We start from the raw sequence: 24190 nt of genomic DNA, 5'->3' as shown, positions 1-24190 counted from the left end.
GAAATAGTCCAACGCGCCAAAAGGGTGGAGTGAGAGAAACGGCGGGCGGTGGTTGTTGCGGCGGACGCGCCTGTCGCGTGTGATGTTCGTGAGTGTAAACACTGGAAGGCAACTCCCGCGCTGAAGACTTGGCACTCCCCTCGTGCTGCGACGTCATCTGAGCCAGCAAATCCAGGTCGAACCCAGTTACAACAATCAACCAGAACATCACATCTTCGAATGGCTTCAATTGATCACTTCGACATGTCCAGCTTTACCGGCAGAGAGATCATCTTGCGAGGTCCACACCTCCTCCAATTCGTCTACTGCCTATATGGCGGTGCCTTATCCTATATTGCCATAACCAACTTGCAAAAGTATGAAGCAACATCCAAGAAGCTTGCCGAATGGTCAAAAGAAGCAGAGAACCAGCTATGGAAGACAAGAACTACGCAAGCGTCGGGAGCTTTGGCAGTATGTAAGCCCACATCGGTTCCACGTTCTAAAGCTTATTGTAATCAGATATTGGCCTCTTTCATCGGATCTTTCAGCCTCGCCTTCTTCGCGGATTCGCTACCCAAATTGATGCGAATGACTACATCTCCTGCCCTAGTCGTGCTGGTGCTGTTTACTCGAGGTCATATCAAGAATTATTGGGCACCAAAGGATGGCAAGAACATCACGCGCATCCCGCTACCCAAAATGGGAGACTACAACGAGGCCGAACGCAAGACTGAGGGCTTGTTGAAGGTGCTGGAGTATCTGGAGTACAGCTGGGTCCTGACGAGCTTTATCAATGGCATGATCGGGTATTGAACCTTTGCATCGAGATTAAAAGCTGAAATTCAGACTATCACAGACGGAAGTCTCAACTGCGGACGCGGTCGTGTCGCTAGGGGGCAGACACCAGACGGCATTACTGAATTGAGAAGAGCACCACCGGTCGGCAAACACAATCAGCCCACGTCTAAACAGGCTCACTTCTGCTTCTCACTATAGTCTCGCATCTCAAGACAGATCAGAGGTCTATTAGGTCTCCTAGCCAGTCTGCGGCGCAGCATAGCGAAGATTGCCAAGCATATCAATAGACGATTCGGCCAGCCAAAAGAATCGTCTCCCTCTCGATAAAGTCGACACTACGCTCTAACCGCAGTCTATCTTCCTGTGCTCCTAGAGAGCAAAGAACAGCCTGCGGCTTCGAGTACGATTGGAAAAGTGAATGTGAATGGTCAACGATGAACGGCACGGGCCAAAATGTCACGTGTCCAAAAATTTGATTCACTCATGCACTTCGACCTCTATCAGCATATTCAGAGGCATTTGATGATGAGATAGGGCAGAAGAATACAGTGTACAAACAGTCATCCAACCGGTGCATGACCTGCCAGAAACGCATCGAAAAGGTGAAAGGCGCAGGTGAATGACCAAACTGAGTGAGCGACATGTGCAAAAGTGAACGGCGATGGTGAAGGTGAACAGTGAACGGCACGTGAGTGAACGACGACGGAACAAAAAAATATTGGTGTGAATGCCAAGCCTGGGCGCCTGCGTTAGTCCCAGGTATCACTCTTGCTCTCCATCAGGGAATCGAACCCTGGTCTCCCGCGCTTGTGGCTCTCGTCCGAAGACAAGCTGTTTTGCTGACAAGCGGAAATCATGACCACTAGACCAATGAAGAGGAAGCTCTTATTTGATGAAGGAAGCTGTCGCAAGATTAATTATATATCTCCATTTCTATTGCTCAGCTGCAGCTCTTACGCGTGGCGGACAGTCCCCGGTGCTGTGCATGGTTCATCCATGTCTGTTCGAGCATAGCATACTTCAAGAACAGAGTACTATCTGCAACAGCTTCTACAAGAGGTGGCCACGAAAGCTCTCAAGGATGCGGACCTGCAGAGGACTGCTTGAGCTCATGACAGCTGGAATCGACTTGCAGCTCCAGAGTCATGGGCAGCAGATCAGCACACAAAGTAGTGTTCCATACAGCCCTGCACCAAGCCATAAAGTAGAGGGTGCCTCACACTGGCCATCCTGGGCTGGGCCCTCGCCACTCCTTCAACTAGAGCCAGTCTGATCGTGGGCATTTTCTCATGGTAGAGAACAGTCTGAGGCAGAAGTACTTTCGGGGCCGTTTTGTATATGGCATGCGGGACCGGGCCCAATGGTTTTGCAGTGCTGCAGGCACGTCATCCAGCGAAGCAGACTGTGCAGTGGCTAAGACGTCCTTCGCCTTGGAGGACTATAGACTCGAGAAACGTTTCTGTGGAGGCGATCTCATATTCCTTCTTTGGGCTCAAGACGAATGCCCAAGTGGATGATGCAACACCAGCGGCAACTGGCTATGCTTGATGCCCAGGCGCATGGCCGGGCCTCTAGTTGGCACAGCATCTATACGACGTCAGATGCCGATTCTGCCCAGCATATCCAGCATTGCCAGCACACGGTACTGGTTCTCGTTGGAATGACAGCTTCCTCCGCGCGAGCTTGTTCTCGAGAACACGATGCCCCTCTCCAGTCACACATGGATCGATTGGCAACGTCTCCGTGCTAGCTTCTTTTAGGAGCAACACTGCAGAGCTTTTGATCGATCTCGCTCAGCCTCTTCATGTGAGCACTATCAGACTCCTCAAGAGAATTTGTTCCTGGCGACCCAAATCGGATGTCGCTCAAACTCTCCATCTTCCAGATCTCGGCGATCAACTGAGGAGCCATAACTGCCCAAGCTGAGACGTTCTGATATCTCAGTCCAACTGTTCGCCGCACATGAAGCGATCCTAGGTTTGGAAGACAATGCAGCTGTTTCAACCCTATCAACATCGATGAAGGCTGTCCCACTACCAGCTCAAGCTTCGTGATGGCAGACAGGCGCCGTGCACCTAGAGTGTCTAAAAAGCTTGTGGGTGGATCGATCGAGAAACGATTAACGGAGTAAAAGATCTCTTCGGCCTCGGCAAGGGCTCGTCGACAAGTCAGAAGGATTGCCAAAGTTACTGGATCCTTTCCATGCGACGGACGAGGTGCAATCTTGACAGCACCCCTCGAAGTAGGAATGCTAAGCAGGTGCTCATATATGTTGAGCCTGAGCTCTGTTGGTAGAAGGAAGAGCAGAGATTGGTTCTGTGGGTTGATCGACTGGTCCAGCTTTGTCTCTTCGATGTCTGCCTTCTTCTTTTTCAGGTGTGCTCTGCAAGAGGCTGCACGGAAGCTGAATTGCAACTGGAATTTAACGTAAGTGCTGCGAGATGGACCTGTAAACTGGCGACCTTCAGGGACCTGGATCGCTCCTTTTGGAGGTAATATGACCCATTCCTCACCGTCTCCAGAATCGACGTCCGATGTTGTGTCGGCCATTGATGCTAACAGGTCTTGCAAAGCCTCGGCGAGCTGCTGGTCGATGGATTCGAAGATACACGTGTCTGTAGGCACCTCGGAAAGGTGTACAGTACTTCGGAGTTTGGCTGGATCTGATGAATGTGATCAGGCAGCAGGCAAGACGTACCATACGTCAGACGACACTAACGTGTTTGATAAGCATGTGAATCAGATAGGCATGTGCATCAACTTCCATCTCGTATCCACCACCATTACTAAACGCGTCCATTATTCCACCATTTTACGCGATGGCACCTCCAAACGAAGAGTGTATTCAGAATGCTGTTCGTGATTACCTGTCAGGTCGATTTCCAAGCGTGCGACGCGCTGCAGCCGCCTACGGAGTCAAATATTCTACCGTCAACCGCAGACTCCATGGTACGGCTCCAAAGACTGGTACACCGCCAACGAACAGAGCCTTGACTCCGGTAGAAGAGGAGGTAGTTTATCAGAAGATTCTGGACCTAGATTCACGTGGTTACTCGCCAACACAGGCTGTAATCAGAAGCTGGGCGTCCTCAATAACCAAGGCACGGAATGGACAAGAGGTTGGCCAAAGATGGGCTCATAACTTTGTCAATCGTTATCCAGGCTTGGAAACAAGGCTATCACGGAGGTTATCAAGCCAAAGGGCAAAGAATGAGGATCCAGGGGTTATCTCAGAGTGGTTTACACTGGTTCAAAACATGATAGCCTTCCATGGAATTACAGAGCACGACATATACAACTTTGATGAGAGTGGATTCAGGCTTGGACACTGTCAGAATACCATAGTTGTTACTGCTACAGAGCGTAGGCAACGACCTAAGGCCTTGGTTTCTGATTCAACGCAGTGGCACACAGTCATTGCCTGTATTAATGCAGAAGGCTGGTCAGTGCCTCCATATGTTATCTTCTCTGGCAAGGAAATGAACAGAGCCTGGTTCAAACACCTACCACCAAACTGGAAGCTTGGAGTTAGTCCTAAAGGCTGGACTTCCTATAACCATGGAATAGCATGGATTCAGCACTTTGATGACTATACCAAGCACAGAACTGTTGGTCAGAAGAGGCTCTTGATTCTGGATGGCCATGACAGCCATATGACACCAGAGTTTGAGTCATTCTGTGAGGAACAAGGCATTATTACCCTCTGTATGCCTGCACACTCCTCTCACTTGCTACAGCCTTTGGATGTTGGCTGTTTTGGTCCATTAAAGAAGGCATATTCAGCCAGAATCCAAAGGCTTGGCATGGTTGGATACTACAGCCTGATCAAAGAAGACTTCCTACCACAACTCAGGCCTGCCTATGAAGCTGCATTTACTCCAAACACGATCAGAGGTGCCTTTAGAGGCTCAGGCTTGTTACCACTCGATCCACAGGCTGTGCTGTCCAAGCTGACACTGCGTTACAAAACACCAACTCCACCACCACTATGTTCATCAGATACACAGAATACCCCTCAGAATCCAAGGCAGATTGAGAGGCATACAGGCAAAATCAAGGCTAGGATTGCTAGGCATCAAAACAGCTCACCAACCTCAATTATTGAGGCAGTGGACAGGTTGTCAAGAGGGTTAAAAAGGTCACAGGCTGCTATGACATTACTCCAGGGTGAACATGACAATATGAAGACTATTATCAAGGAATTACAGTCTCATAGAGCCCCAAGGAAGAAGATTAAGCTAACACTTGGCCTTGACACTGATGAATTGGCTGCCAGAGACATGGCTCAGTCACAGGCTCAAATAGCAATGGAGTTGGTTAGTCAGATTGAGAGACAGCCAAGAGCCAAACCAACCTGCAGCAAGTGTGGTGTCCAAGGACACAACTCAAGAGGTTGTCTATTAGATAGAGTAACTTCTGAGCATTCAATTGATCCATCTTTGAGGTAGTTCTGACACCTATAGCATAAGATATCAAGAATCAAAGTTATCTACCTCGTAAAGTTGATGCACATGCCTATCTGATTCACATGCTTATCAAACACGTTAGTCTGATCCTTCTTCTGCACTCATGGTCTATTGTGACCGGCACTTGAAGCTACGCAACTCTATCTTGCAGGTCCATGCCCTTTTTTGTTGATTTATACTGACATGGTTGCATGATCATCTCAACACCTCGTACTTGCGAAGCTGACTTGTGCTCTAGTAGTCTACAGCGCTTCCTCATAAGCATCAATCACGTCTGGATAGATCTCCCTGACAACACCCTTTATTGGATCATCCGGTATATAGCGATTGCACTCCACCAAGTCCACCGCGATATCGGCTCGAATCTTCTGCAGGTCGGCGTTTCTCATGTCTCGCACGCAATACAATGGCCCAAATCGATAATTCTCTGAGCTTTCAAAGACAAGCTTCGATTCGAAGGTCATACCGGTGGTTCGTTTGTGCTGTTCCAGTGTGCAGCCTTTGTGCAAAAATACGAAATATGACCCCTCCACTACGTATGGCGAGTCGCAATTATACGTTGGCGCTTCATACGAATATTGGGACATTGCCGAGCTGTACGTCGCTTTGCGCCACCAGAGAGTCAATCGTGGCCGTTGCGAGCTGGCGATAAGGAGAGAGCATGCGAAGATGATCGAAACGATGGCGAAGAGAGACCGAGGGGACCTCGTCGTGAAATACTGCATGGCTGTGGCGAGCCTATGGCGAACGATTGCTCAAAGAACAGGCTTTTGCTGGAAGGGTGGCTGATGTATGGAAGCTGCAATGCTCGGTTCGCAGATGCAGAGTCGAGTGCAGACTTGGGAACAGAGTCTGTGCATTGAAGATACGCACGAACAAAGAATGTTTCGAGCGGGTGGAATCAAGAGCAAGCCAGTGTCTTCTTCTGGAGGTTGGTGGGCAAGATGCAAATGAGAGGCACAGCAAAGAAACGTGGCACTGTCAGGCAGCAGTTCGTGCCCCAATGACACATCGACAAGCGCCCGCAGGATGCCACCTTCCATGTCTGGATGCATCAACCATCTACTCAACATCGCACCTGAAATTCTCGACAGCGGTCCAGTTGCCCATGATGGCCCCAAACTGCTCAATGTCTCTGGCACTGATTCTCATACTTCTTACATGTGCTGTGGCCTCGTTGCCATCACCCCAGCCCAACAACAACCTCGCGCCTCTCTATGGACTGGACGTTCGAGACAAGTGGCCGGACGAGTACGTGATCATGTTCCAAGATGGATATTCTTTAGACGAGCACTTTCACAACATCGGTCGCAACTTATCACACTCCGCTCACTTTGCCAAGTACTCCTTCGGCTACCAGGCGACTATGGACAGGCAGACACTGGACGACTTTGTTCGACGAGATCCCAATGTTCTCTTGGTTGAGACAAACAGACCTGTGTACTTGATTCAACCAGTCGATGTGGTATATTTAGAGCCTTGGAGACCCCCGTGTGCGCGCAACACTCGCATACTGGATGGGCAATGCTATAAGCTCTGACTGGAAGAAGGTTCTTCGGAGAATGACGCCTTGAGAGAAGAGATGCTTCGCCAGCCCTTTCAAGATTGAAGCTGCTTCGATCTGCTTGACAAGATGTAATGGCATGGACGCTGGCATCCGTAGCAAAGGATCTATTACTGGAGAGTGAAGCATGAAGCACAGGCAAAACATGTCAAGGGCCATTACGCTGTCAAACCTGTTCTGAGAACATGTTGATCAACCTGAAGCGACTCTATTCTCGCTTTGTGTGCAGAGATGGCGTGAAAGTGGCGCAGAAGAACTCTGACATTCAGATTCTTCATCTGGGAGTTGAGAATAATATGATTTCTGCGTACGTCCGACTATGTTCCTTCAACGAATGAATCAAAGCTCTATCAAGCACGATGCATTGCTATCTATGAAGCTCCGCAGAGAATCCATAATTTCCTTCGGATCTCCTGTAGGGACTGCTGTTGCATCCACAAACACATGCTCATCCTCCAGGATGCTCAGTATGTCCGGAACTTTTTGGGCAAAACTCGTGACATCGATGAGCCCGTCAAACATCTTTCTACCAGTGTACCCCTCGAGGCCTGCTTTCAGGTGTTGTAACGTCTCTGTTGCATTTGCATCGATGGCATAGTGCGCCCTGAAACTCAGGACATATTGCCCTGCACGTTTGACCAGATCATCATGTTCTTTGAGATCAACCATCACGAAGATTTGTGCATCCGGATGAGCTGCTTTGAGGAGTAAGCACAGAATGGCACTGGTCGAAGTCTCGCCGCGAGTTACAAGGATCGAGACCCCAGGGGCGGAGAAGCCACTATTTGTGACGGACGTGCCCGATCGGAGAGCGTGTTCGTAGGCTTGGGTGGCAGCGTGAGCCAAGATATAAGAGGCAGAAATCGTAGCCGCCTGCTTGAGAGCCAGCTCGGGCGGCTTGATGCAGAGCACAGTCCCTTCGAGTGTGACGTTGCTTTCCGGCGTTTGCTTAGCAGGAATAATCATCATCACAGCTTGCCCTTTCTCGAATGTTCCGGTAAAACCATTGCCGACCTCTTCTACTATCCCGCATGCTCCGACGAGCGGCATGGGAGTACTACGATCGAGTGCATCATTCGTCTCTTCCAGACTAACCAGGACTTGATTCGATTCCAGCAATGATGCCGTATGATTCATGGTGCTGTGTCAATGTAAGAGGCTGGTCGAAACAATGTAGGTCAGTAGTATGTCATGAAACAATCATTCGGATGACCTCTGATGCTTCGTGTCCAACAGTGGCATCGAGAAGAACGTTGACAATAGGACGCTGCGAAGACAAATATGACTACGAAGACTAGGCTGCTTCGAGGAACAATCGACGGTCATTCTGAGTTTCATTGGTCCATTGCCACATACCACATTTATTGCTGTGCCTCACGGCTGCATGCTGCAACTGCGATCCTTGAGGATCGAAGCGCGAACGTTGAAGATCGTTCAAAGCTTGGCATGTATGCAAAGCGTCAGTCACCTTAGCAATTCGCAATCCTTGCCCGGTACCTGGCGTTCCGGAAGAGAGGAGTTCAGCGTATTGCCATGAACATTGTGAGAGCTCTCGCAACTGTATGTCAACATTTCATCAGGCGGACCCACTACTTGCTGTGGCGACGCGGGCCACAGACTGCACGAAGTAGGGGCAGCCGCACAGGTATCGATCGATTGGATTTAACAGAGAATGATTGCAGGGGGGTCAATGTATTGAATGTAATGAATGACATTATAGATATACATAAATCATGGGGAACTACACGACCATCTTCATTCTCCAATCATTCTCATCCTGTCCACCTCACCCAGGCTGACAATCTACAGCCCCGTATTCCACTTCGCAACCGGCCTTCCCAAAGGCTTCCCAACGTTGTCCTTGAATCGTCCAATATAGTTCCCTGGCGCTTTATAATTACAAACAGTCAAATAAGGCGGGATTCTGCTGCTGCCTGTGCCAACGACTCCCGTCTTACTGCAATCCGCAACATAGCATCCAAGCGACGTAGTAGACTTCCAGACGACCTGCGTAAAGTGTCCAAAGGATCCAAATTTCGACATGTCCGGCTCAGAGGTATTATACCACTTCGGGTTATAAGCGTTGAACTCGCCTCCGTACCAGAGGTCCGTGATGGAAGATGTGATGTTGTCTTCTTTGAGGCCGACGGCAAGGTTTTGGCCGTAGCCGCCTCCACCGATGGAGGTGTTGTGTTGGAAGTTGCATCGGAGGGCGAGCTCTTTTGCGTATTTGGCTAGGTCGACGTTCCAGGTGAGGTCTGGAGCTGAGTGGTTCCGGCGATGGATGTTGTGGTGGAGGAGAGCTCTTTGCTGGAGAGTAGCACTTTGGCGTTTCTCGTGCGGCTCCTGCTGACCAGAGGGAGTGATGAGAAGAGGTTCGCCAGTGATGGCTTTGACACTATTCTTCTCGACGAGTCGAGAGGGTATGGCCAGGGCTGTTGCTGCTAGCGCAGCCAGTGGGTAGATGAAGTGCATGTTCGGTAGTAGTTTCGATGACGGTTTGATGTAGAACGATTCAGATGATGTTCAGCTAGCAATGCGAGCTGCGATGATACTTCATTCTAGGGAATCATTCCAGTCATTTATATGCCCTGCATCTGCTTGTCACCCGCTCATACTTCCACAAACCCGGGGCATGGAAAACTCATCCCGTCAGTGGCTAAAGATCTAGCCATCGCGAAGCAGTGGCAAGCAGAGCCTTCGCCGTGACCAGCGTCAAGATCTACGCATACCGGACTCGATGCGTCGTAGTGCTCACATGTCCGAATCCTAAAGCTTTGTCCATTGACGTTTTCCGTCGAACATACTGCAGCCTCTGACCAATCCTGTACGGAGCAACTACCTTAGGCGTCGCATCGAACCCTGATGGCAATGATGAGAGAAGTTTCAGACGTCCAGTCTCGCTCGGAAGTATGACTGCAAATTGGGGCGCCACATCCATAAGCATGTTGGCTGACAATTCGAGCTAGCTGAAGGACAATGATCCCATTACCGGATCAGTTCCAGCAAGCGAAGGCTCACGTGTAGTAACGGCCAAGCCGAGGAGCTGAATGTGGAGTGGATGGTGTAGGATCCAGGGCCCTTTGTGGTGATTTATGCAGAATGTGTGATCTACACCAACCAGCCAGTCATTGAAGTGTCAGGCTGAGACACGTTGTCTTGGAACACCGATCTTCGCCACGCGAAATCGTCAGTCGGAGCATATTCGCGATGCATGTGGGCGTATGAGCCATGGTACACAGTAGTAAGACATGTGGCCGCAAACGGCTAAACGCGTGGGGTGCTCCGCAACATCAATGGCGCCAAGATTTGAGGCGCTCATGATTTGAAGCACCAAACAATGGCGCCGAAGTCGAGCTTGCGGCACTTTGATTTGCTCGATTGACTGGGTGTATGTTCGGAGATCCGGTCATCCTTCAATTCTACGTGCCGTCTCGTGAAGCCCTGTGACAGGCCTTCTATCGTGTGCGGCCGCACTCGTAGAATGCACTTATTTTCAAAAGGGCAGCATAGGGAAAAGATGTCATGCTGTCTTTGATATGCGCCGATCATGTCGCTCCGAGGATTGAGGATCGATAATCACGCTGTATACAGCGCGAGCCTGCCAATGAGCAATTGCCAGTGATGACCCTCAGGGAGAGGAAATTTCTGCGCATCAGCATACCTCAGCCACAGCTGCGCGTAGAAAGCTGTGTTGGGGTGAAAGACGCGAACATTCGCCCAACGTAAGTGAGGAAGATCCGATGATGCTTGGTGCTCAGATGGACCACGCCGTGACCATTGAGACCGCGTTGCATCACTCGATCGCATGAGCAGGCCCGCTTCTGCTTGTATGATTTGCGGCAGCTCGAGAATAGTGCTCTGAATCGACAGTATAGCGTTGCAATTTGTGTAGCACCATCGTCAAAAACTGTGACTGCCAAACACCAGCTGAGCGGCTTTGGGGTATACAGAACGGTCGGGTCAACGACCTAGGCTCGTGGCAAGCGAAAGGCAGTCGTATCCTAGTCAAAGTGTGGGCAAGCTAACGGGTAAGCAGCCCTCTGTGTCTCCGGGGACAAGGCACACCTTTGGCGATTGCTTTGGGTGTAAACTCCGCAGCTCTTGGGGCGTGTTACTGGAAGGAGTGTTGTGACACCATAGCTGGACATGCAATCGAAGGGCATCGAAGCGATCTGGGATGCAGACAGAGCTTGAAAATCTTGAGATCAGGTCATCCAGCTCGGCTGCTCGTCTACATTGGAGTCTTTCTCCCACGGCTTCTTGCGCCGTGCGGCCTGTGTCTCTGATGCCTGACCTTCGAGGATCGTGTCTGGTATGTCCTTGATGCCTGGTATTGGCTTGCCTTCTGCAATCATATCACAGATCTCAGCAAAGCTCGCAGGCTTGGGAGCATCGCCCATGCCGCCATCGTTTGCTGGTGGGGCTTGCTGCTGGACATGTCCTTGTCCGCTGCTACCATTGACGGCTGCACTGCCTCCTCGCGCTTCGACCCAGCTCTTATAGCCGTCAAAGTCGACCGGCGTGCCTGCTTTGCGTGCGTAGTAGTAGCATTTCGCTCGCAAGGTCAGATGCTCGACTTGCTGCGGATCCTGTACCGAGCCCAAGATGGCCGACAGTCCTCCTTGGAACTCGGGATCGCTGGCCCAGTCGTACTCGTCCAACTGCCGGTACAAAGCGGTGTTGTCGACACTGTTTGTCTCCGCCGCCATGGTGTAAGTGACTTTGTGTGCGGAGGTGCAGGTGCATGTGCTGGTGCTGTCTGCTGGCTGGCAGGGGCCCAATGCTGCCCAGCTGCAATGCACGAATGCCAAGCCTGCAGCAGCCGCTTCGACCTTCTCCAGCCACGAGACAGCTTCTGCTGCTCCATCAACAACCACCGCTCCCACCTCGGCGCACCTCCGAATTCTTCCACTTCTTTTCCTTTTCTCCTCTGCACTCGCCCGCCATGTCCGAGTACATCGGCTCGCGCATCTCCCTCATATCCAAATCCGACATCAAGTCAGTCGCTCGCCCGCGCGCGACGCACGCGCTGCAAAAGCCTGCCGACTAACAGCTGGCAGATACGTCGGCACCCTCAAGTCCATCGACAGTGAGACGGCCACCGTCTCGCTGCAGGACGTCGAATGCCATGGCACTGAAGGCCGCAAGGGCGATCCTGCGCTCGAGATCCCCGGCTCCGAAGCCGTCTACGAAGGCATCGTCTTCCGTGGCAGCGATGTCAAGGACCTGACCATCCTCGCGCCGCCCAAGGAGAACCGTCCTCCGCAGCCGCCGCAGATGCCCAATGATCCCGCCATTCTTGGAGTACGTGCCACCCACCTCCCCCTCACCTCTGACACAATACATGATGAAGCATTTTGGATATAAAACAAAACACCACCGAGAGCGCAAAAACCATGTGGATATCTCCGTTGCCTTCCTTCTGATCAAAACTCGCAAACTCTTCTTCGCGCAGCATACTCGAGTCACTTTGCGAGGAGACATGCTAATTGGCTTGCTAGTCCTCCGAATCACAACCACAGCCTCCTCAAGCACAACATCAACAACAACCTCAGCAGCAGCAGCCGGGGCAGTTCCGCGGCCCTCCTCCATACCCAGGCCCTCCACAGCAGTTTGGCTACCCTGGACCGCCGCCCGGGCAATTCCAGCAGCCTCCACGATTCAATGCGCCAGGCGGAGCACATGGATTTCCAGGACAGCCTGGTGCTGTGCCCGGCTACGGCATGAACTTTGGTGGGCCTCCCCCACCTGGATATGGTCCTCCTGGGCAGTTCTATGGTCCGCCAGGTCAAGGCTTCGGACCTCCTGGACAATTTCCACACCAGCAACCTATTGGCCCGCCGGGCATGAACCAGCAGCGTCTACCACAGCAGACACCTAACCAACAGCAACAGCAGCAAGCGCCCATTGGAAGCAAGCAGAACACTCCTCAGCCAGCTCCTTCGCAAGCTCCTCAAGCTCCATCTGCGCAACCCCAACAAAACAAACCAGCCGAGATGTCCACCACGCCGGTGCCTACGGCCACGAACGGGCCACCACCGCCAGTCGAGTCGAAGCCCACTGCCGCTGCTGCCACTGCCCCACCTGAGGCAGCGAAAGCTCAGGCGCAAGCTCCCGTGCCTGCCCTGCCCAAGCCTGCGTCCAAGGCTGGCAACCGTGTTGCTCTTCCCCTCCCTGCCTCGAGTCCCGCTACCGCCAAACCACGAGCAGCACCTCCTGTTCCTCAGGCCTCTGCGCCCGCTGCACCAGCTGCGCAGTCCGGCCCATCACAATCCGCGGCAACAGCCACAGAAGCTGCGACGGCCGCAGTCGCTGCAGCGATGGCCAAGCTTGGTGCGGTCAATCAGCACTCAGGAGCTGTAGACAACTTGTCGCAAAAGGTGAATCAGATGAGGGTACAGGATGGCCAAGCGCGGGGCCGAGGGAGAGGTCGCGGTGGTGCGCGAGGCGGTCGGCGCGAAAGCCAGCCGAAGACGGTTGACGTCCCAAAAGAAGACTTTGACTTTGAGAGCGCCAACGCAAAGTTCAACAAGCAAGAGCTGGTCAAGGAAGCTATCGCATCTGGTAGCCCAATCACCAGCCCTACGAATGGCGACGTTGCCGACCCACTTTCCACTGCCACGAATGGACACACGGATGACGATGTGGTCATCCCACCGAAGGAAAAGGGGTATGACAAGAAGTCGTCGTTCTTTGACAACATCAGCAGCGATCTAAAAGATCGTACCTCACAACAGCAGAATGGAGAGTTCGTTGATGGTCGCGCACTGCGACGCGAGGAGCGCTCGAAGAATATGGATACGTTCGGCCAAGGAAGCATCGATGGTGGATTCCGCGGACGAGGTCGAGGCCGAGGCCGTGGAGGTTTTGGAGGTCGTGGACGCGGCCGTGGAGGTTTTGACGCTGCACGTGGTGGGTATGAAAACCGCGGTGGCTACAGAGGGCGTGGAAGAGGTGGCTTCGAGGCAGCGGCAGTGTAGGGAACTGCCGCTTTGCATCTCAGGGTTTGATTGCACAGATTCGCCGGTGTGTCTGAGAGCACAGATGTGCCAGACACGGCGAAACGAAGGACTTGTATTATAGTGGATGACCATGCGGATTGCCTGCCCGTGCATGGGAGGCAGAGATCCGAAAGTTATGCAGATATGCCATCACGACAGTAGACTGCTTCGGCGGTCAAGAACATCATGAAGCTTCACTGTTCTCTCTGTTTTCATTCAGTCTCTCAATGTCTAAAATCATGGCTATGATGCTGAGGGTGTAGACGTTCCGGGCTGTATTACTCTCGAAAACCTGTATCCATGAATTAAAAAGGCGCTATGCTGCAAAATGCTCTATACAATGAAATTTGTCGCTTCATCATTTCGGGTCTGCATTTCCATTTCCATTCGTCTTGGGATCCGCAGCCTCCACAGCCTTCTTGATTTTCCCATCTTGAACTTGATTCTGATCCACGCTGAGCCCCATTTCACCGCGAGCATGATTCTTGGCCATTTTCCTCAGTGCCTCTTCCGTGAGACCTTGTCGGAACATGCGCTCCAGCACATCTTTCTTTCGCGTCTTGTGATCGCCGATACTGATTACGATGCCGGCCGTGATATTGCAAGCGAGGGAGAAGGAGAGAATTGTGGCTGTGAGTGCTTCGGGGCGAACACGGTAGTCGATTGACCAGGTGCATGTACCGAGTGCGACTTGTAGGAGACTGTGGCAGTCGAGGAGGACCACGGCTGCGACCATGTGTCGGAGTGGGAAAGCGTGATGGGTTGCCGTCTCGTGAGGTTTGTAGAAGGTGTGACTTTTGTTGAACTTTGCTTGATGGTATGCCAGACGCTTTTGTTGTTGTGGAGTTAGCACAGAGTATTCTGCCGTCTCTTCCTTGTCGATAATGTCGTCCACATCTGTTGCGCTTTGTCTCCTGTCCGGCAGGTCGTTTCGGTCGATCAAGCCTGGTAGTCCTTGTTTCTTGCGCAGCTTCCAGGTTAAGTGGTGATAGTGTGCGATGAAGCACATGTGATATGTATCAACTGCTCGAAAGGGCGCAAGTCCGTCTCCCATCAGGGCAAACAATGCAACCAGGACCAAGTCGATGACATTGATGATGTATTCCTGCCGGCCGCCAACATAGATCCAACCGATCAAGGCGAACACCCACGCCGTACCAAAGAGAGTCACCAATACTGCGTACACTGTGACAAAAAGCCCCAGAGGCTTGCTGACATATTGGCGGAAACCTCGCATGGAGCGTTTGAATCCTTCTCGTTTGGAATGCAAGAGATGTCGCACGTGGTCATTAAGTTCGGCCACGTCTTCTTCATCCCAACCATCGAGGTGGACACCGTGAGGAAGCACAGCATAATGTGAGTCGCTGAGCTGCGAGGATATCGACATTTTGCGTGTGAGCCCATCCTGAAGTTCTATTTCGTCCGTGCCTGTCTGCGAGGGCCTTTCGGGTACTGGCTTGCGTGGAATTTTCGGCGGGCCTGTACGAGATGTGCGAGTCCCTGCTCGAGAACGAGCGATCGCCTCGATATCTGCAGTCGGCCTTCTCGATAGCTCGTATGTAGGCCGACGATTAACAAGACCACCGAGATCGGGAACGAACAAGGAGTTTTGCAGATTTGTTAGTGTGCCTAGTGTGCGAACCTCAGGATCGACGAGATCGAGCAGGTCAATAACATCGGCTTCGTACTCCTCTTCTGGATAGTGCGAGGTGGGCTGGTCGGCACCGAATGCGAGTGAAGTGTTACTCCGAAATCGACTCAGTCCGACGCCGCGAGATCTCTGCGCTGCATTTCCAGCACTGCGCATAGCAGTTGCGGTACCAGGGTTCAGTCTGTCGGGCGTGGGCGAGCGAGTGGCCATGTCTCTGACATTTATGCCGGGAGTAGTGGGACCAGAATCTACCTCGCGAATGCCATCGGTACGAGGTGCCGTGCGGTAACTAGAACCAGTCGCCTGCTGGTCCTCTCTGATGGTTGACATGTGATGACCTGGGTCCATGGTCCTCTGCCTTGATAATTCTGCCGCGTCCGAGAGGATATTGCTGGGCGGACGCTGTGGTGCTGAAAAGCTGCGGCGTCGACCAGCGACAGTATCATCCTCGATTTCATCTCCCTCCTGTATCGACGTTGGCCGGGATCCTGTGTGGTCACGTATCTGAGACGTCGGCCGCGAGCCATAAGATGGCAGTCTTCGAATGCGGATATTTGAAGGAGCTCTTAGACTCTCGAATGAAGGTGCTCCGGCCACATGTCTGGCGCCTTGACTTTGGGAGGGCACGTTTGATCGGTTTGGTGGATTGCCACCGCGGCGAGATCCTGAGCTGAAGTAGTCCATATGGGCCAAAGAAACTTTTAGAAAGTGTTACAGGATGAATGCTGCACCGCGTCTCCACGGCCGTAATTCCACGTTCGTCAACTTGAGTCGTATCCAAGGAGCCAGTCGTGAAGAGTGTTCTATTGCAAGGCCATCCGTGAAAAGCAAAGCGCAAGCTGCGATCACGCTTGACGCGCGGTATGCTGGAGAGTGCGGTGCTGCTGAGAAAGATGCCGGGAGTTCCGAAGAGGCAGCGCCAGCGCTCCCGTGCGAGTTCGCAGTGCGGATTGCGAGCGCGCCTCGATACAGCACCTGGAGTGCGAGGCAGCGAGTCTACTGCTCGGTCTTTAGTCCTGGCTCGCGTGGTCGTGGGTGTCTGCAGACAATTTTCAGGGCAGACGGAAAAGCACAGCGCGCGCTGGAGTTCGTCGAGGGCGCAAGGATGGCTGGCTCGGCAAGCAAGCGCCTGCAGTCAGCTCCAGCTTGGTGCGGATCGAGGTGCTGTGATTTGCGCCTGCTCTGCTGATCAAGCGCGGGACAAATGGATTATGAAGCTTGGTCTGCACACCACACGACACGCTGGCAACTGTCGAGAGTGCTTTCTCTGAGGTTTGTATCGGCGGATGCGGCATTCAGTCGCGCGTGCGGCTTGTTCCTGGACCGACGACGTTGAGCTTGGGCGTGATCATCGCCGCAATCTCCCCAACATCGTCATCGCCCCGTCCTAGGATGGCATGTCCGGCAACAACAATCTATCAGAAGTGCACCGCATACACACTCCTCTGCCTGGCGACGGTGAGCTTGCGAATCTCACAACCCCTGTCGAAGTGGTGGAGACTTGACAGACGCTACAGGCAGATGGCATCGTCACAGCGCACGTGGCATGTTCCCGTTTCATCTGAGTTACTCGTGGCAGCAGCATTTTCGAGCAATGAGATATGACGGGACACACTTGTATTGGGCGAGGCGACACATATCGCCAAGGGACGCATGGGAGCGTGGAGAATACAAGAGATGATCGACGCAGCCGCGTGCTAGCAGACGGAATCTCACCCATTGACTTCCTAGCAGGGTAAGCATAATTTTTGACAAGACGTCTACTGGCCTCGCTGTGTCTGGCCCGCGTGAAGGCAGCTATTGGTGGTCAAGAAGCGAAGACATCAGCTATGAAACGTTTTGGAAGGGCAAGCTGCCCGCACTTAGACACAATTCTTTGGCCCGCGAGCTTCAACGACAATCATGTCAAGGTCGCAAGCGCAGTCGTCCCGTTCCTGCGTCGACTTTGTGAACGCCACCGACCAGAAATTGCGTCAAACCGCGTCAAACGACACTGCATTCGTAAAGGGTTCCAATTGCAAGTTCGAGAGCTGCCTCAGGTATTTGCTAGCTCCGTATGCCAATGAATGTGCCCCGCGACACGCGGATGTGGGCACCCTGCACACGGTCCGGCGCCAGGGCACTTTCCATGAGTGACTGGAGAAATACACGCGCCTTCCCAGATGACCACAAGAAGTGCAGCAAGACTTCGACTTCTCAAATCGACTCTTGTCCCGACTCAACAGCAACTGACACGTTCGCGCCGAATCACCACCATGGCCAACATCCACACGCCAATCCCCAACCTCAAACTGAATGATGGTATGCCAACCGAGCACGTCATATCAGCATACACTTACTCTTCGCAGGCAATAGCATTCCCATGCTGGCCTATGGTACAGGCACTGCTTGGTACAAGACTGGAGACGAGTCCAAACTCGACCAGGCATGCATAGACTCGACCAAGACCGCCATCAAATTAGGGTATTATCACCTGGACGGAGCCGAAGTCTACAAGACAGAAACAGAGCTCGGTACCGCCATCAAGGAGAGTGGCGTGTCTCGTGACAAGCTATTCATCACTACCAAGGTCATCACCAACATTCAAGATATTCCGTCGGCCATCAGGACGAGCTTGAAGAAGCTGCAGGTCGACTACGTTGATCTGTAGGCTGAACATGGTTGCGTTGCCTCTACACATACTAACAAGCTACTAGCTATCTCATCCATGCTCCTTTCTTCGCTGAGTCCAACGAGGACCAACAAGCTAAATGGAAGCAAATGGAGGAGGTAAAGAATCAAGGTCTGGCCAAATCGATTGGTGTCAGCAACTACCTTCCTGAGCACCTCGATGCCATTCTCGAGAATTGCACAATCCCTCCGGCGATCAACCAGGTGCGTGAAAGGGAGACGACAGAATCAAGGCCATGCCACTGACACGTTCAGATCGAATTCCATGCATATCTGCAGCACCCAGACTTGCTCAACTACCACAAGCAAAAGGGCATCGCAACCGCAGCGTACGGACCGCTTACCCCAGTCACGAAGGGTGCTGGTGGGCCCGTCGACGGCATCTTGGCATCTCTGTCGAAGAAATATGCCGTTAACCCCGGCGAGGTCTGTCTTCGATGGTGCATTGACCAGGATGTTGTCGCAATCACGACTTCATCAAAGGAGCAAAGACTGTCTGACTACCTTCGCGCCATGACTTTTAAGCTTACTCCTAAGGAGATAGAGATGGTAGGTGCAATGCTGCCCCATGTTACCTCGGGTTCTTGCTAACACTAGCCAGATCAACGAGGAAGGAAGCAAAAAGCATCTCCGCGGCTTCTGGAACCACAAGTACTCTGATGACGACCGTCGATAAGTGATGCTCGCGCACTGTGCCGATCAAGCGATAGCAACCACCAGAGCGACAAATTCTTGTTCGACAGATTTTTTGCACCCATGATAGGCGGGCGGAAGCTCATTCCTGTCGAGTGACTGGTATTTCAGCTCACCAGCTTGACCTTTCCGCATCACTGCGCTGCGCAGGACTATCAAAGATACGAGTTCCAGCTGACACTTACCTCGTACCATCTACTCTCGCTCAGCATTCCTCGTCACACCCCTCGCAATCTTGATCAAACTGTCGGTGCTAACATCATCCGCCCACCCTTTGAGCGTAAACGACAATAAATCCTTCTCCACAATCTCCTCCTTCCGCTGCAACAACTCCTCAACATCCCAATTCGCCCAAATAAACTTCCCATTCAACCACCTCGCATCCGAACTCGCAGCCAACCACACCGTCAACCCAGCCGAAAGCTCAGGACTATCCAACGCTTTCCTCTTAGCCTGCTTCGCCAAATCAGTCGCCACAACTCCCGGCTGAATATTAAAAATCTTCCACTCTGGATTCTCATGATGCAGAAACTCCATTATCCTTGCTGCTGCGCCTTTGGCACAGCTGTATGCTGCTGCTCCAGGAGCATAGGGTATATGAGCCGAACCAGAGGAGACGTTAATGATTGTTCGAGTTGCGTCTGAAGTGTGAGATCGATTTGCACGAAGGAAAGCCTGGGAGACGATGAGTGGGCCTCGAGTATTAATTTCGAAACTGGACCAGATGTCTTCGATGTCGATGTCGATGATGTTTCCTGCGCCACGGAGCGCTCCGGCGTTGTTTATTAGGATGTCAGGGACGGTGTTGAAATGCGCTATGGCTGTGGAGAATGCTGATTGGACTTGATCGGGTTGTTGGACATCTGCTACGGTGAGGAGAACTTCGGTTGTGGGTGAGATGGCTTTGATCTTGGTGGCGGAATCTTCCAAGGAGGATTGAGTGCGGCCGAGGAGAATTATACCTTTGGCGTGAGCGCGGGCGAAACCTATGGCGATTGCTTGGCCTATGCCTCGACCGCCGCCGGTGATTATGACGATTTTGTTTGAGCAGTCGAGGGCAGATTGGGTGGGATCGATTGCTGGGTATTGGTCGTGGTGGTAGGTTGATGTGAAAGATGGGTAAGTTGGAGCCATTGCGCCTGTCTGCGATGCCCTGAGATACTCGCAAGTATTTACCGAGCTCGATCCTGTCACTCTTCCACAGAGCCACCTTGGGTCATTACTTTGTATCTTGTCTGCACGGCTTTAACACACAAATATAACGGACTTAGCGGGGTTTGGCTGCGTGGCATCTGCAGCCTCTTTCTACACACTGAGCATACGCGCAGGAACGCAAGAGCTCTGCTTCCAATGACTTTCGCGGGATCCTAGCGTATGGGATGAGATCTTGGTCTGCTTGGTAATTGCAGTGGTATGCCTCGGTGTGCTTGATTAGGGTGCCTCTGCTACCTCAAGCTTCGCCGATGCTGTTGAACTGGTCGAGCTTGCTTCCATATCTGATAGTGACAGCTGCCGAAGGTGCACCAACTGTTCTCAATCAGCTGTGTACGAGTGAAAAGCATCTGAGTCACGATGGGAGAATCGGCGAGTACGCATAATACATTGCTGCATGTTGGAGTCCTCGGATCGTCTCCTCCGCATGCCACCTCTATAAGTGTGCCTTCTTCATCCATTTAATTGTATGACAAATCCTGCTCTTCCACTCATGCTGGCTTGCTTGTTGCCCAATCCTGCAGCCTCTAATTCGAATTTCACGCTCCCAATCAGTGCTTGGCTGTTACTGCCTCACCGGTGGCTTTCTCAACCATCTCCTTCGCAATGTCACCAAGGGCGACCATGCACACGGTTTGCCAGATACCGAGACCGATACGTGGCGCAACACCGCGGTACAGACCCTTGAGACCGGAAGTGCCGTAAATGTATCTGAAAGTGTTGGCGACTGTCATCTTCTTTGGGCGGTTTGGATCTTCCTTCTTTGACTGCATTTCCACACGGATGACCTCGATGGGCTGGTTCCAAGCGCTGAGACCACCGCCGAGAGCAGATGCAAGAATGCGTTCGGGTGCTGTAAGCTTCTGTGATGTGTCGGTCTTGCCGGTCGCGCTGCGGATACCATTCTCACTAGCACATGTGTCAGTGGTTTGCCTAAGATGCAATCTGCTGGAGCTCGACTTACGCAACTCTGCTAAGACCGAACCGTGAACCCCAGTTGGTGACTTGTCGAACAGCCACAGCGTTGACACCCTTGTTAATACCACGAATGCCCTCAGCTCTGTAGATAGCCATGAAGGTCTCCATCGTTCCAGGTGGCTTCACACCGCTGGCCGCGGCCTTATGTTTTGTCATCTCCACCGTCTTCATGCAAGTGCAGAAACCCATAGTTGCGTACGCTTGCGCGAGACCGCCCGTCATGCCTCCAGAGATACCAGCCACGAAGTTGCTCGCGCCGAGCGTCTTTGCGTAGTATTCGGCTTCGGAGGCTACGAAGAGGAGCACAGCTCCCTTCGTCGAGGCTTCGATCCATGCCCACGGGATGAGACCTTGGTAGACTGTGTGCCATTGTCAGTAGTGAAGACGCGCCTGCCAGCTTATCGTGTGCAGCACGTACAGCCGAAGAAACCACCACGACCCCAGATTCTCGCGACCGACCCTGCCATGCCGTCCTGTCGGTTGGCGGCCATGGTGGTCTTCATCACTTCCAAAGGCTGCCCGAGCGTTGTCACCTCGAACAAGTTCAGCCCGGAGCCCAGCAGCAAGTTGCTGAACTTGACCGGCTTCTTTTCGAGCTTCTGCCCGCCTGGCGGTGTCGTGACGGCTTGAGACATGCTGTTGTGGAAGTGCTCGCTGTTCTGGCCTGACCAAGGCAAGAGTGTGGCTTCTTTGCCCGAGGAGCGTGAAGTGAAGCAGAGGGCGGTGCGGGTGCTGGTGTCTGTCTCCGGGGAGTGTAGCTTGTGACAGCGGCCTCGTACCGAGAAGGAGGATGGCTCGATTGGGGGACCGGACTGGGCGTGGAGAGAGGATTCGCTTCGGCTCTCACAAACACTTCAAGACTTTTTGCTCAAACGCGAGACACAAGCATACAAGGAAGACGGTTTGGATGGGAAATGACAGAATCAACAGACACAACAATAGCTATCTGACGCGCCAGGTGGCCGTCGTTATCGGCGGAAACATTAATGGCTGAGGGCTGGTGTTCCGTCTCAACAACAGCTGTTCGGGCATCTCAACCTTCCCCGAGCCCCCATGCACGTCTATTGTCCGGAAACTCTATTTGCGGCTGCGGTTGTGAAGCTGCTGAGGCTGACGCTCCCTGCCTTACCCGCTCCTTTACAGTCAAAAATGAGCTCATGCGACGCTGCTGGTTTCCCCATTGGCTGTCCGCGGATACTTTTGAGCGCTCTGACACTTTTTGTCGGAGTCCCTGGTCGGCGGCTTGTGCTTCACATGAAGTCAGAGCGAACGCGAGAACGAGCAATGGCACTCGGACATTTTTTGTTTGGTTCTCACACACTGCGCAGCTGTCGTTATTTGGTTGTGTATTCATACATAGAAATCTAGCCATCACCAGTCGCTGCTGGACATGTGTCCCCTGATGCATTCGTTAATCTGACAGTGCTTGCGGCCAACAGCCCACAACTCGTAGTACTAACACACGCGATGTACTCCGCCACCATCGCCTTAATCTGTTCACGGATCAGTGACCGGTCGCTCTGGTTTCTCTTCCACCTCCATCACCTCCGAGAAGACTGAGCGCGCGCTGAATACGCGCATTCTTGCGAGGTGGGCTAGGCAGTTTATATGCGATTCAGAGCTTAGCTCCGACAAGCTTGGCCCAGTGCTCCGTGCTGAAAGACTTTGGTCGCTCGATTGGTGCACCAACAGCACGGTCGATGATGAGTTGAGGAAGGACACCAATAGCTCTGCTGACACCGAAGAGCACGGTGTAGAAGTTCTGCTCGGTCAAGCCGTAGTACTGGAGGAGCACACCGGAGTGGGCATCAACGTTAGGGTATGGGTTCTTGGTCTTGCCGTGCTCGGTGAGGACACCTGGAGCGATCTTGTAGACTTGCGAGACGAGCTTGAACATTGGGTCGTCTGGAAGGTGCTTGAGCGCAAACTCGCGCTGAGACACGTAACGTGGGTCAGTCTTGCGCAGCACAGCGTGTCCATATCCTGGAACAACACGGCCAGACTTGAGGGTGTCCCAGAGGTACTTGGAGATGTTCTCGTCTGAAAGATCAGAGCCAACAGACTTCTTCATCTCCTGCAGCCAGTTGAGCACCTCCTGGTTGGCGAGACCGTGAAGTGGGCCAGCGAGACCGTTAAGGCCAGCAGCGAGCGACAAGTATGGCGATGAGAGGGCAGATCCAACAAGGTGAGTGGTGTGGGCAGACACGTTTCCACCCTCGTGGTCGGAGTGGATGGTCAAGTAGAGACGCATGAGCTCAACGAAGTCGGCGTTGTCAGCGAAGCCGAGCTGGTTGGCCAAGTTGTATCCGTAGTCCTTGTCCTTCTGCACAGCTGGAACCTTGCCGTCCTTGTAGACGTTGCGGTAGATGCGTGCAGCAATGGTTGGGAGCTTCGCGATCAAGTCCATGCTGTCCTCGAAAGTGTGTTGCCAGTACTCAGTCTTCTTGATTCCCTTGGCATAAGCCTTCGCGAAGGAGGATTCGTGCTCGAGAGCAGTCACGGCCAGCGAGAACTGAGCCATTGGGTGGAGGTCGGATGGGCAGCGGTCGATGAGCTCAGTGACAAACGATGGGACATCGGATCGGGCAGCCCACTCAGCAGACAGGTCGCGGACCTGCTGCTCGGATGGGACCTCGCCAGTGAGCAGAAGCCAGAAAAGACCCTCGGGCAAAGGCTCGTTTCCACCAGGTGCCTTTGGAAGAACTTCCTGGCACTCTGGAATTGTCTTTCCACGGAAGCGGATACCCTCCTCAGAGTCGAGAACGGAGCCTTCCCAGACGAGCGACTTGATGCCACGGGCGCCGCCGTAGACCTGGTCAAGTGTCACCTCTCCAACAACCTTGTTGCCATAGTCTTTGCGGAGCTTCTTGATCTGCTCGATCTTCTCGGGGAGCTGTGCGGCGAAGGTTTCCTTGAGGGACTGCAAGACGTGATACGTTAGCATGGGATGTACGCGATCACGGCAGCGACGGGCATTGCTTAGGTGAACATACTGCGCTCTTGCTTGGTGTCGCGTAAGTTCGCACGGCATTGTAAGCGGGAGAGCGAGCCCAGCTTGACTGGGTCGCCATTTTGCGGAGCGCCAGACGAGAAACGCTGGTGGAGGCCATCTTGAAGGATGATCTATAGAAAGGGAGAGGGTGTGGATAAGAGCAAACAGCAGACCGGACAA

At 52.8% G+C, this 24190-nt stretch overlaps 11 protein-coding genes across 11 annotated transcripts; 3 read left to right on the top strand and 8 right to left on the bottom strand.

The window, feature by feature from the left end:
• Window positions 1–219: 219 nt before the first annotated feature.
• Window positions 220–795, top strand: CKM354_000973800 (uncharacterized protein; the record flags this gene model as incomplete). The annotated part of the gene is made up of 2 exons (XM_044805170.1): window positions 220–453; window positions 502–795. The coding sequence occupies 2 exons, from the start codon at window positions 220–222 to the stop codon at window positions 793–795; spliced, it is 528 nt and encodes a 175-aa protein (XP_044661105.1).
• Window positions 796–2526: 1731 nt separating this feature from the next.
• Window positions 2527–3330, bottom strand: CKM354_000973700 (uncharacterized protein; the record flags this gene model as incomplete). Its single annotated transcript, XM_044805169.1, has 1 exon — window positions 2527–3330. One exon carries the CDS (start codon window positions 3328–3330, stop codon window positions 2527–2529), a length of 804 nt encoding a protein of 267 aa, XP_044661104.1.
• A 3819-nt stretch (window positions 3331–7149) lies between these two features.
• On the bottom strand, window positions 7150–7947 carry CKM354_000973600 (uncharacterized protein; the record flags this gene model as incomplete). The annotated part of the gene is made up of 1 exon (XM_044805168.1): window positions 7150–7947. The coding sequence occupies one exon, from the start codon at window positions 7945–7947 to the stop codon at window positions 7150–7152; it is 798 nt and encodes a 265-aa protein (XP_044661103.1).
• A 666-nt stretch (window positions 7948–8613) lies between these two features.
• On the bottom strand, window positions 8614–9285 carry CKM354_000973500 (uncharacterized protein; the record flags this gene model as incomplete). Its single annotated transcript, XM_044805167.1, has 1 exon — window positions 8614–9285. The coding sequence occupies one exon, from the start codon at window positions 9283–9285 to the stop codon at window positions 8614–8616; it is 672 nt and encodes a 223-aa protein (XP_044661102.1).
• Window positions 9286–11018: 1733 nt separating this feature from the next.
• On the bottom strand, window positions 11019–11522 carry CKM354_000973400 (uncharacterized protein; the record flags this gene model as incomplete). The annotated part of the gene is made up of 1 exon (XM_044805166.1): window positions 11019–11522. One exon carries the CDS (start codon window positions 11520–11522, stop codon window positions 11019–11021), a length of 504 nt encoding a protein of 167 aa, XP_044661101.1.
• Window positions 11523–11758: 236 nt separating this feature from the next.
• On the top strand, window positions 11759–13793 carry CKM354_000973300 (uncharacterized protein; the record flags this gene model as incomplete). The annotated part of the gene is made up of 3 exons (XM_044805165.1): window positions 11759–11811; window positions 11874–12117; window positions 12315–13793. The coding sequence occupies 3 exons, from the start codon at window positions 11759–11761 to the stop codon at window positions 13791–13793; spliced, it is 1776 nt and encodes a 591-aa protein (XP_044661100.1).
• Window positions 13794–14172: 379 nt separating this feature from the next.
• Window positions 14173–16149, bottom strand: CKM354_000973200 (uncharacterized protein; the record flags this gene model as incomplete). The annotated part of the gene is made up of 1 exon (XM_044805164.1): window positions 14173–16149. The coding sequence occupies one exon, from the start codon at window positions 16147–16149 to the stop codon at window positions 14173–14175; it is 1977 nt and encodes a 658-aa protein (XP_044661099.1).
• Window positions 16150–17720: 1571 nt separating this feature from the next.
• CKM354_000973100 (uncharacterized protein) lies at window positions 17721–18811 on the top strand (the record flags this gene model as incomplete). Its single annotated transcript, XM_044805163.1, has 5 exons — window positions 17721–17766; window positions 17814–18111; window positions 18162–18339; window positions 18391–18684; window positions 18737–18811. The coding sequence occupies 5 exons, from the start codon at window positions 17721–17723 to the stop codon at window positions 18809–18811; spliced, it is 891 nt and encodes a 296-aa protein (XP_044661098.1).
• A 212-nt stretch (window positions 18812–19023) lies between these two features.
• On the bottom strand, window positions 19024–19962 carry CKM354_000973000 (uncharacterized protein; the record flags this gene model as incomplete). The annotated part of the gene is made up of 1 exon (XM_044805162.1): window positions 19024–19962. One exon carries the CDS (start codon window positions 19960–19962, stop codon window positions 19024–19026), a length of 939 nt encoding a protein of 312 aa, XP_044661097.1.
• A 629-nt stretch (window positions 19963–20591) lies between these two features.
• On the bottom strand, window positions 20592–21653 carry CKM354_000972900 (uncharacterized protein; the record flags this gene model as incomplete). Its single annotated transcript, XM_044805161.1, has 3 exons — window positions 20592–20949; window positions 21005–21377; window positions 21437–21653. 3 exons carry the CDS (start codon window positions 21651–21653, stop codon window positions 20592–20594), a joined length of 948 nt encoding a protein of 315 aa, XP_044661096.1.
• Window positions 21654–22633: 980 nt separating this feature from the next.
• Window positions 22634–24128, bottom strand: CKM354_000972800 (uncharacterized protein; the record flags this gene model as incomplete). Its single annotated transcript, XM_044805160.1, has 2 exons — window positions 22634–23938; window positions 24012–24128. 2 exons carry the CDS (start codon window positions 24126–24128, stop codon window positions 22634–22636), a joined length of 1422 nt encoding a protein of 473 aa, XP_044661095.1.
• Window positions 24129–24190: the final 62 nt, after the last annotated feature.

This window comes from Cercospora kikuchii (assembly GCF_019650295.1).
Source record: "Cercospora kikuchii DNA, contig_00006, whole genome shotgun sequence".
NCBI lineage: Eukaryota > Fungi > Ascomycota > Dothideomycetes > Mycosphaerellales > Mycosphaerellaceae > Cercospora > Cercospora kikuchii.
The sequence above is the reverse complement of the archived record's forward strand: the minus strand, read 5'-3'. Positions and strand labels throughout refer to the sequence as shown.